This window comes from Notamacropus eugenii, chromosome 3 (assembly GCF_028372415.1).
Source record: "Notamacropus eugenii isolate mMacEug1 chromosome 3, mMacEug1.pri_v2, whole genome shotgun sequence".
NCBI classification, from domain to species: Eukaryota; Metazoa; Chordata; class Mammalia; order Diprotodontia; family Macropodidae; genus Notamacropus; species Notamacropus eugenii.
In genome coordinates this window covers 2182751-2194262 of record NC_092874.1, presented here as the reverse complement: position 1 = coordinate 2194262, position 11512 = coordinate 2182751, and the positions used below count along the sequence as shown (strand labels likewise).

At 47.0% G+C, this 11512-nt stretch overlaps 1 protein-coding gene across 5 annotated transcripts in view; it reads right to left on the bottom strand.

Moving 5' to 3' along the window:
- The window catches only part of GLCCI1 (glucocorticoid induced 1), a 61091-nt gene continuing 49579 nt past the window's right edge, over window positions 1-11512 (bottom strand). For all 5 annotated transcript variants that reach the window (XM_072650781.1, XM_072650782.1, XM_072650785.1 and 2 more), the window contains 2 exons: window positions 2681-2801; window positions 1-2296 (listed from right to left, as the gene is read on the bottom strand). In XM_072650781.1, the coding sequence (XP_072506882.1) occupies window positions 1942-2296; window positions 2681-2801 (476 nt within the window). In that variant the 3' untranslated portion in view covers window positions 1-1941. The remainder of the gene's footprint in view (window positions 2297-2680; window positions 2802-11512) is intronic.

The following is an 11512-nucleotide window of genomic DNA, read 5'->3' as shown; positions in this document are numbered from 1 at the left end:
TACTTTTTACTAATAGCTTTATTTAAATAAGACACGGGAATTTCTCTACTGGAAAAGTACAAAACAAAAGCCACATCTGTCCTTGCGTCAAGAAAGCCACGGCATCTGGTAGCCGGGCTTCCCAGGACAGCGATGGACAAAACCCAAACAACATCTGAGATGTCTCCGAGCCCAAGGGATGGGACATCTGAGCTCCACAGCTTCCTGGGAATTTACACAGAAAAGCAGAAGCTCCAACACAGCACGTCCAAAACCTTCAGATGCACTAGAACAAACCAGCAGCACAATCACTACTCAGCTGGCGTGGAATGTCCCCACAAACTTCATCCGTCACGGAGACCCAGTCCTTCCCCCTCCCCTCCCCCTCCTCCCTTAGCCGGGGACAGACAGACAGGCGCAGCAGGGAGGCACTGGAGCTCTCACGCACACAAAACCAGCCTTTGCTCCCTTCTTCCCTCTTCTCTTTATCAAGGCCTGAGAGCACTGGAGTGAAAGAGATCTGAAAAAAATGGTTTGCAAAGGTTCCCACGTGAAAATGACAAAAGGGGATCGAGTCCTTTGCTCCATCAAAGTCTCTTCTGGTTGAACACCGACCGACTGCTGTGAAAGAACAAGAATATGCCTGTGGGGGGAGAACGTGGCAGTAGATGTTGGGGGTAGGAAGGCAATGAGAACTCTTATGGCTGATCCCCCTGACACGCACAGGCCCCTTCCCTCACTGTCCTCATTTCTTTCTGATATTCACCAAGCTTCCATGCAGGTTTCCCCGGGACCCAGAGCATGATTTTGGAGAAGCCTGGGCCCTGCCTGGTTCTCCCCAGCTCAGACCCTGTCTGCCCAGGGCTTCCTGCACTGTCTTACACTTCCCATGTGGAGGAATGACCACACTGACAAGAGACACAAAGAGATGGGGCTAAAGGAAAGAGCTTCCAGCCACTGCTTGCAGTCACCAAAGAATCCTCTGCGGACTCCTCTTCCAGCTGGTCTGAGAACAGAACCACCTCTGGACTCAAATGTCGCTCAGTTCATCTAAAGCTGGGGAGGGTGGAGGTGAGCAACCAGAACCCTGTCCCTTTTAAGCCAGAAAACAAAGGGACAGTTTCCAAAGGAGAAACTCAACATGAATTTGCTGGAGACATGAGAAGAACGTTCCTGGCCATCCCCTGTGAAATCCCTTCCCATGTGGGCGTTTGCTGCATGCAGCGTGCCTCCTGGCAACCTTGTTCTCAACCTTGCACAAGTCATGAAGAACGCCCCTTTTTACCCCATCCTCCTGCTGACACCTGAGAAGGGGACCCTGGATTCTGCTGCTGCTGCTGCTGGCTGCCCCTGCCCAGGATCACCCTCCTTGGCTTTATTCCAACAAAGTGGAATGGAATGAGGAAAGATAAATGCAGAGAGATGTCACTGTGACACCTTGTCTTTGCCGATATGATTTACATTCCAAGTTACCTGAGTGAGACTTCAGCAGAAGTACCTGAAACGAGGCCACAGGGTGGGCACTCCGCAACAGCGGGGCCAGGGTCTTGTGTGTTTGGTGGTTTTTGCATTGTGTGCATCACAAACACCTGGATCGATTGTCAACACAATCCTGAAGTATGGCCTCTTCCACAGGACACAACACAGCCAGACAGCTTCCCTTTGGGCAGGCAACTTTCTGATGCAGAAGGACTTGGAACAGACTGCAGGACATGGCGCTCATCTGGTCAGACATACTAGGAAATGTATCGTCTCCACTGAAAATGCTGAATGATCTACACACTGTGCTAGCATCACTGCTTTCCACAAAGAAATAAAAATAAAAAATGCTCCATTCAAGGCCTGTCCCCGGCAAGAACAATGATGACAGATCCTCTAGGATGCTGGCGTCACCCCCTCCATGCAGATGTCTGGGCGGCCGTGCTAACCGGGCTTCCGAGGGCCAGGGACCTGCTCTCCTGCTCAGATGGCCACGTAGTTCTGAGACGAGGCCCGCTCCTCAGCCTGACACTCATTCAGCAGGGGAGTTGGTGGGGCTGGGCACGGTGGTGGGATTGTGACCTCCGCCACCGAGTCTACAACGCTGGTATCATCTGACAGAGATGAGAAGGCCACCCGTGCTGACAGTTGCTCGACAGTCAAGGCGCTCAGTATCGGGCTCTGGCCAGAGCCTGGAGAACTCTTGAGCATCAGGTCTGAGGCTGGTAGGAGAGGGCCCAGAAGCCTTACAGGGCAGAAGGCAGAGCCGGTTGGGATGAAATTCACCTTGTTTTTGTCAGGACACGAAAAGAGAGGGGCTGAGATAGGCTGACGAGCCCTAGAACAGGACAAAAAGACACCATGAGCCACAAAGGGAACCTGGCTCTGCGTCCTAAGCCAGGAGGGCAGGGAGGCAGGGTCACAGGACCAGATATTTCAAAAGGAGGGACCTCCCTATCTCCTTCTGAGGACATGCCTCAATTGAGAAAAGTAGGTGGAGACTGAGCCCCATTCCCGGTTAGCCTGGGCAAGGTGGGGGTGGGGATGGGGGATGGCACTACTTCTCTGAAGGCTGGACCTTTCCCAGACCTCTTTTCCCCTTTACCTTCAGTCATCAAAGAAGAGCAACCCCTTCCCTGTGACCACTATGACCCACATGGGAAGCTCCCCCTCTCCTTAGCTCCTGAAGCTGTGAAGTGCACAAGGGTGAACGGGTACTTACGCCATCTCCTCAAAGACCTTCACTCGCTCACATCCCTCTGGCGGCTCCCGTTTGAACATGTAGCTGTTGTTGGGTTTGGGCGAGGAGGCATACTTGGGTAGCGGTGAGCTGCTCCCACTGTCTGCAAATTTAAATCAGTTTGTTCCATTACTAAAGGTGGGAAGTACTCAGGAACAAGCCTGGACTTCCAAGGAGAAGCATCCTACACGAGGCTGCTAAGCCTGCCCACCCACCACAGAGCCTCCTGGCCAAAAAGCTCACACCCTTACAGAGCACAGTTCTTCTCAATAAGGGCTTCTAGGCAAGACCAATCTGTCGTGCCACAGAAAGGACATGTTTTATCTAAAAAATTACGTAGTGAATAAAAGTGCTGCATCCCCCAAAGCTAAATGAAGAAGGGCAAACACAAGCGGCCTCCTAAACCAGACTTTCTTAGTCGCTGACTGGTGCCTGGAGCAGAGCCAGGGCTCCACAGCTGGCTAGAATGCCCAGCCCTGAGCAAGACAGAAGCCAGAGCTCTGAGGTGAGCACCGCAGGGCACCTTCACCAGACATATCGCCCCACAGCTCTGAACAAACCTGACAGGAAAGAAAAGGTCTGTTTTTAAATAGCCAGAAAGCCCTATCAGCTGCCTCTTTTGCTACTGAGGAATGGTCCAGGGACTTTGGATGCAGAGATGTGTCAATATCCTTAAAAACATCCTCAGCAATGCATCACGACAGAAGACAGCATGTGTCTCCCTACACGCTGCCCCTGACACTCGCTATGGTACACAGAGTCTACTCTATCTCATGAAGCATTCCCTCAAGTGTCTGCCCCCAAGAAAAAGGACCTGTTCTTGACCTCAGCAGACCAAGAATGAGAAAGGGAATGGAGTTGTGTCAGATCTGGGATCAAACCAAAAACTTAAGCTATTACTGTAAAGTCCCGACTCTGAGCAGCACTGGCTTTCCACCTCTCCCTCTATCCTTCCTTACATAACCCTCTCTTCATCTGTACCATGACCTCCAATTCTTGACCCCTCCCCTGCACCAGTCACTCTCTCCCCTTTCACACATCTCAACTCCTTGATGAACCAAATGAACTCTACACTGTCCTCCTCTCTTGAAGCTCTCACACCCTTATCATATTGCCAACTGTGCCCAGCCAAGCCTCAGCCTTGGGTCACTCCCACCACTCATGATGTGCATATACTGTCAGAGAAACTCACACCACCGCCCTGACAGGATCTGCTACAAAAGTAGGCTACACAGCCTCAGCTGGGCCCTCACTGCCACCAGGCAATCTGACTTCCTCTCTTAGCAGTACCCTCTCGCACTCTCCACAATGGCTCTTCCAAACCTGCTCATTCCTCCTCAAACCTTCCATGGCCCTCCTCCCCCAACTCTCTCAGCTGAAAATCCAGTCTCATATTTTACAGGAAAAAAATGAGCCATTCTTGTGAGTTCCCTCTTCTCCCCCTTTCCTCATCCATCACTCAGGTGCATTCTATCCCTCCCTCCTTCACCCCTGTCTCCCATGAAGAGATGGCCTTACCAAGGACCAAGGCCAAACCCTCTACCTGCTCAAGGGATCCCATTCTATCCTGCCTCCTCCAACAGATCCCCCCTCTACCACTTCTATTCTTTTTTAACTGAGAAGTCTTTCTTTATTATCACTACCTCACAGAACTCAACACAAAAAAAGACTATAGTTTTAGGATCTGGAAATGGGGCTCCCTCTCCTCCCTGTTCCCGCTTCCAGTGCATCTACATTTTGCTCTGAGCTGACTGTGGGAGATGGGTAGAGTCACTGAAGACAGAGGGAGGTGAATGGAGGCAGAAGGAACCCAGAAGTCTCCCCCAGCCCTTCTGGGAAACAGGGCTTAGAGCCCCAGTCTTTTTCCCTTCCCTACTGTGAGAAATGTGTGTTCTATGTGTTTTATGTACGTGTATCTGAGGGCAGACAGAGTACTGAGGCATGGAAACCTCAACTGCAAACTGGGCTCAGTCCTACTCTGAAATTTAGGGAGGAAGTGGTCTATATCTCCCTAGAAGCTGGATCAGGGTTGATCACTTATTTTCAGTCTGTCCTCTATTGCTTCATTTCCTCCTGCCTACAAACAGGCACCACCCTTAAAAAATTCTCACTTGATCCTTCCATCCCTTCTATCATCCTATTTCTCTTCTGCCCTTTGTAGCTAAACTCCTTGAAAAGGTGTCTACAACAGGAGCCATCAATTTCTCTCCTCTCACAACCCCTTATAATCCAGCTTCTGACCTCATCATTCCACCGAAACTGCTCTCTCCAAAGTTACCAATGATGTCTTAATCACTAACTCAATGACCTTTTCTTAATCCTCATTCTCCTTGACCTCTCTTCAGACTTTGACATGGCTGACCACTCCGTCCTTCCAGATTCCCTCTTCTCTCTAGGTTTTCAGACAACTACCCTTTCTTTCCTCCCATCCCCCAGTTCTCCTCCTTGACTCTGTCTCCTTTACTGGATCCTCCTCCAGACCATGCCATCTAACCATAGATGTCCCTCATGGTCTGTTCTGGGCCCTCCTCAGCTCCTCTATACAGATGATTCTCACATCTACCTGTCCTGCTCCAGTCTCCCTGCTGACTTGTAATCTCACATCTCCAACTACCTCTCAGACATCTCAAACTGCACAAACTGGATGTAGAGTAGACATCTTAAACACAGTATGCCCAGAACAGAACTCCTGATCTTTTCCCCTAAACCCTCCCTCCCCTCCTACTTTCCCTATTTCTGTTGATAGCAATGCCCTTCTCCTGGTCCCTAGGGCTCCCAACCTAGGTATCATCCTGGACTCATCACTGCCCATTTTCAACCTATTGCCAAGGTCCGTCGATTTCACCTCTGCAGCATCTCTTGTCAGGATTTCACCTCTGTAGCATCTCTTGTGGATTTTTCCTCTGTAGTATCTCTGGTGTATTTCACCTCTGCAACATCACTTGTGGATTTCAGCTCCGTAGCATCTCTTGTGGATTTCACCTCTGTAGCATCGCTTGTGGATTTCATGTCTGCAGCATCTCTCCTCAATTTCACTCTTCAGAATCTCTGGTGGATTGCACTTCTGCAACATCACTTGTGGATTTCAGCTCAACAACATCTCTTGTAGATTTCACCTCGGTAGCATCTCTCATTAACTGCACCTTCGCAACACCTTTCTCCAATGTGCCCAGCTCTCTCCTCTGACCCTGCTCCTACCCTTGGAGGACTTCATCACCTGACACCTGGGCTGCAACAGCTGCTTGGGGGGGAGGGGTGTCTGCCTGCTTCCATCTCTTCCCATTTCAATCCATCCTCCTTTTAGCCAGTAACTTTCCTAAAACACAGATCTGATCACATCACACACCTCCTCCTTCCCCCGCCCCCCACCCTCGATAAACCCTATGACCCTATGACCTCCAGGAGCAAATACAAAATGCTATTTGGCATCCAAAGCTTATTCTGCCCCCTCCTATCTTTTCAGTCTTCTCACACCTCACTCCTCAGCATGTCCTCTTCCATCCAGTGTCCCCAGCCTCCTGGCTGTCCCACCAGCAAAACCCTCCTTGGTTCTGGCCACTCTCTCTGGCTGTCTGCCATTTCCTGGACCTCTCCTTACTCCATTCCAACTACTGATCCTCTGGCTTCTTTTAAAACCTTCCCCCAATGCCTCTCTAAGTCCAGTGTTTTCCCACTATTTCCTTCACCATGTGGCTCAGAGCTGCCCTGGCAGCCACCCCATGCAACTCCTCTTCCCATCTGGCTTCCATTAAGGTTTGCAGGCTCCAAATGCTCCATGAAGGTGTTCTTGGTTTCCATCTCCATTCCTCCACTACCATCCTGGTAGTGCTCTATCCCTTCCCAAATTACTTTGGTACATGCTCTACTTATTTACCCATGTGCATGTTGTAAGCCCACCTCTCACCTCCCAGTAAAATGTAAGTCTCTTGAGAACAATGGTTGTTTTTGTCCCAGGAGACACTTGTGGAAATGAATTTGCAACCTAGCTTGCTGCGTATCATCAGACCAATGATCTAAACTGAGATATAACAAGAATACCAATGAGAATAAGAATTCAGAAAAACAAGGGAAAATTCAAGAGAATAACATGTCCAGTGAAGGCAGCATGGGGAGGGGACAACTGGTGGATGACGACAGTCAATGTCAGTATTTTCTTGTTACAATTAAAGGACATATCTCTCCTTTTAGTTCATAATCGATAAACTAACTGCTTCATAAGGGGGCTTAGGGTTGCCTGGCTGCTTGTTGGGAAATAAGGCATAAATAATTGTTAATAATAAATGGGGGAAACCCCATAAGCACTCAAGATGGGACAACTGGGAGTGGATAAAGAAACCAATATAGTGAAGAGGAAATGCTTCCAGGAAAGGCAGTAGAGATCCCAAGAATTCAGATTACCTTGGGCAAGTCATTTATGTACTCTAGGTCTCAGTTCCTCCCTTTCACCTCATTTTCTTTCAATCAAGTAGTAAATCATCAAGCATTTATTAAGCGCTTACTATCAGACATCCTGTGAAGTAATGAAAGAAAAAGAAACCTGGGGTGGGAAACCTGCAACCTTAGGGCCACAAGGCCACAGTGGTCTTCTAAGTCCTTGGGTGTGCCCTTCTGACTGAGTCCAAATTGTACAGAATTAACCCTTTTATGAAGGGGACTTGTTTAGTCAAATTTGGAGACAGTCAGAGGGCTCCATTTGAGCACCTTAGAGGGCCACGTCTGGCCTTGAGGTTCCTCACCCCTGAACTAGCCCTTGCCCTTAAGGAGTTCACATTCTAACAGGGGACACACAAGACATATAGAGAGTAGATAGAAGGTAATTTCAGAAGGAGCAGGAAAGGCCCTTGCAGAAGATGGCATTTGAGCTGACTCCTGAAGGAAGCTGAGAGGTCGATGGAAAGAAGGAAAACATGGCAGGCGTACAGGGATTGCCAGAGCAAGTGCCTTGGAGTAGGCCAGCGTCAATCACTAGGTCATCCTGAAGAGGTTTTCTCAAAGGTTGGGGGAGACAGGAGCATATCTGAATAGATCAGGGAAAGAAGGAGCCAAGGGCAGAGAGAGATGGAAGAGAGTGCAATGGAGAAGACAGGAGACACAGGCACAAGGAAGCCTTGGCAAGGAGAAAGGGTTGCCTCCTCCAAAGAGGAAGGAGGGAAGGAGGAGGTGATTAGGGAAAATGACTCAGTGATGAGACATTACCAAGAGGGAGAGCCTGGTGACGGCTTCAACTTTTGTTGGGGAGACCTTTCACATTCATTAAAAGGTCCACGTGGCCTGCCTGGTTAACATGGAGCCTGTGGTGGGAGGAGTCTTCTGAAGGAGTGGACCAGGAAGGGTGGAACAGGGAGAGGCATAGATGGAGTAGAGTCAAGAAAAATGTGGTCAGAGCAATGAAAACTGAAGGAGGGAGGCGGGCCCACAGCTGGCTGTGAGTGTGAGAAGGGGAAGTCTGTTTGTGGGAAGCCTGGCAGGGGCAGGCCTGGGGTGCTGTTGTCCTCTGCATTGTTACTGAGCATAGATTTTTGCTGCTGTGATGGGCTTGGCTTTCTGGCGTCTGAATAACGTTGTGGCTCCATCTTCCATGTGGAGAGTCTGTGGCATTTCATGGTTCAGAATTGTGCTGGGATATTCATGGCCACCACTGGCACTACAGTTTGGTTGTGTGTGTGCGTGGGCGTGTGTGTGTATGTGTGTGTGCGTATGTGTGTGCATATGTGTGTGCGCGTGTGTCTGTGTGCGCGTGTCTGTCTATATGTGTGCATGTGTCTGTGTGTGCATGTGTGTATGTGTGTGAAACTGATGTGAGTTCAGAGAGGATTCTGGGAAGGCTGGAATAAAGTAGGAAATGATCTGGTTCTCCCAAATTCCCTTAAAATAATGCCTCAAAATGCATTTTAGAGCAACAGAAAAAAATTAAAAGTTGGGTAAAGCCATCGTCCAGTCTAAGACAACTTGGGAGGACGCTGGGGTGGTGGTCTGGCCTGATTAAAGTGCAGCTACCTCTAGGCAGCTATAAAAGACTCAATAAGCAATAAGCCCTGGGGGTAGCTGTGTAGTAGCAGCCTTAGTATCAGTGTGGGGGTCAGACAGTTGACCAAGGGAAGATTCCAGGGCCCTCCACTGATGCTGATGCTGGACACAGGTCCCAGGGGCACTGACCAGATACGGTCCCAGGCTGCAGCTGTCAGTGAGGAGGAATGAGTACACAGTGGTAAATGTGGTCATGGAGAGGTGAATTCCAGGGCAAGGAGGTGAGCTGATGCTTGCAGCTACCAATACTATAGGGAGTAACAGCATTTTGGGGGACAGCGTTACTAGGATCCCTGGTCCTGACTCAGGAATGGAGAGGTGTCCTTGAGGTCAGGTCCCCAAAGAGAACTCAGAAAACAAGACAAAAAACCTGAAGCCTGAGACATTATCCCCCATGCCTCAGGATTAGAGCTCAACTCTAACACAAAGTAAACAACAAAGAAATAAGTGAGTGAGCCAAAAAATGAGTGAGCTAAAGAGAAAGGACCTAACCACAGATAACTACTATGGTACAGAGAAGATCAGGGTTCAAATTCAGAAGAAGAAAGTGAAGTTAAAACAGCCACTTCTATCTCAAAGAAAAAAAACAAAATGGTTACAAGTCCAAGAAGATTTCTTGGAAAAGCTTTTAAAAGGCTTTAAATAAAATAAGAGAGGTTGAGGGAAAATTAGGAAAAAAAATAAGAATGCAAAAGTCAACCAATTAGAAAAACAGATTCAAAAAAACTTATGGAAGAAAGTAACTCCTTAAAAATTATAACTGGGCAAGGGAAAGCGAATGACTTCCTAAGACACAAAAAATAATAAAAAAAACAATAGAAGCAGATGTAAGACATCTCATTAGAAAAGCAACTAACCTGAAGAACAGATCTAGGACACTCAATGCAACAAATTATTAAGGAAAATTGCCCTGAAGTTTTAGAAGAGGGTAAAATAGAAATAGAAAAAATCCACCAATACCACTTAAAAGAGATCCCAGGATGAAAACTCACAGGAGCATCATAGCTAAGTTTTGAAACTCCCTGGTCAAGGAGAAAATATTACACTAAAACAAACCAATTTAAATACAGTAGAGCTACAGTCAGAATAACAAAAAAAATTATCAGGTTCTACATTAAAAGATCAAAGGGCACCGAATATGGTATTTTGAAGAGTGAAAGAGCTGTGTTTGCTACCAAGAGTAACTTCCCTAGCAAAGTTAAATGTAATCCTGCATGAACAAAAAAAAGGATATTTAATGAACTGAAGGATTTTTAGGTATTTGTGAGGAAAAAACCAAAACTGAACAGAAAAGAAAGGGAGGAGGGGGAGGTGAACTGTAAAAGCAGAGACCTGCTACAGCTCTCCCCCCAAAACCCCTCAAAAAACCTATAAAAATGACTCTAAACAAATTCTAGAGTAGCAGAAGCCACAAAAGGTCAGACTGAAGAAAATTTCCAGCCCAGGGCAATCTGGAAGTTCAACAGGAAGGGTGTATCACACTGGGCTGGGAGCAGAATGCAATTTGGTGTGGGTCACCCTGGGCATAGACAGAGCTGAAGCAGGCCTTAGGGGCTGAATTCCGGGCAACTACTGCAGTTTGTAGACTTCTCAACCCACAAATGCCAAAGACAGCTTCAAAGCTCAGTGGGAAGGGTCTCTCACCTGGCTGAGAGAGGAGCGTGGTCTGGCCCCAGCCCCAGGGCAGTGGCAGCCACTGATGAGACAGAGGCTGCTTCTGGAGTCCTATGCTTTAAAAAGGAGCTCAAAAGTCAAGTAATTGGCTGGGAAAATGAGCAAACGGGGAAAAGAAATAGACTATAGATTATTACTTTCTCAGTGAAGAGGTATTTTCTTACATCGTTGGTGATGAGGAAGATCAAAACATACAATCAGAAGAAGACAAGAAAGCCAAAGCTCCTGCATCCAAAGCCTCCAAGAAAAATATGAATGGGTCTCAGGCCATGGAAGAGCTCCCAAAGGATTTTGAAAATCAAGTGAGAGGAGAAAAACTGGGAAGAGAAATGAGAGTGATGCAAGAAAATTATGAAAAAAAGAGTCAACAACTAGCTAAAGGAAACCCAAAAAATACTGAAGAAAATAACATCTTTACAATTAGACTAACCCAAATGACAAAGGAGTTCCAAAAAGCCAATTAGGAGAGGAATGCCTTAAAAAGCAGAATGGGTCAAATGGAAAAAGAGGTCCAAAAGCTCACTGAAGAAAATAATTCCTTAAAAATTAGAACAGAGAAAACCAAAGCTAATGACTTTATAAGAAATCAAGAAATTATAAAACAAAACCAAAAGCATGAAAAAAAGAAGAAAGTGCAAAGTATCTCGTTGGGAAAACAATTGACCTGGAAAATAAACCCAGGAAAGATAATTTAAAAATTACTGGACAACCTGAAAGCCATGATCAAATAAACAGCTTAGATATCATCTTTCAAGAAATTAGGAAAATTGCCTTGATATTCTACAACCAGAGGGTAAAACAGAAATGCAAAGAATCCACCAATCACCTGAAAGAGATCCCAAAAGAAAAACTCGTAGGAATATTGTAGCCAAATTCTAAAGTTCCCAGGTCAAGGAGAAAATATTATAAGCACCCAGAAAGAAACAATTGAAGAATTGTAAAACACAATCAGGATAACATAAGATTTAGCAGCTTCTACACTAAGAAATCAAGGGGTTTGGAATATGATATTCCAGAGGTGAAAGGAGACAGGATTAAAACCAAGAATCACCTACCCAGCAAAACTAAGTATCATACTTCAGGGGGAAAAATGGAACTCCAATGAAATAGAGG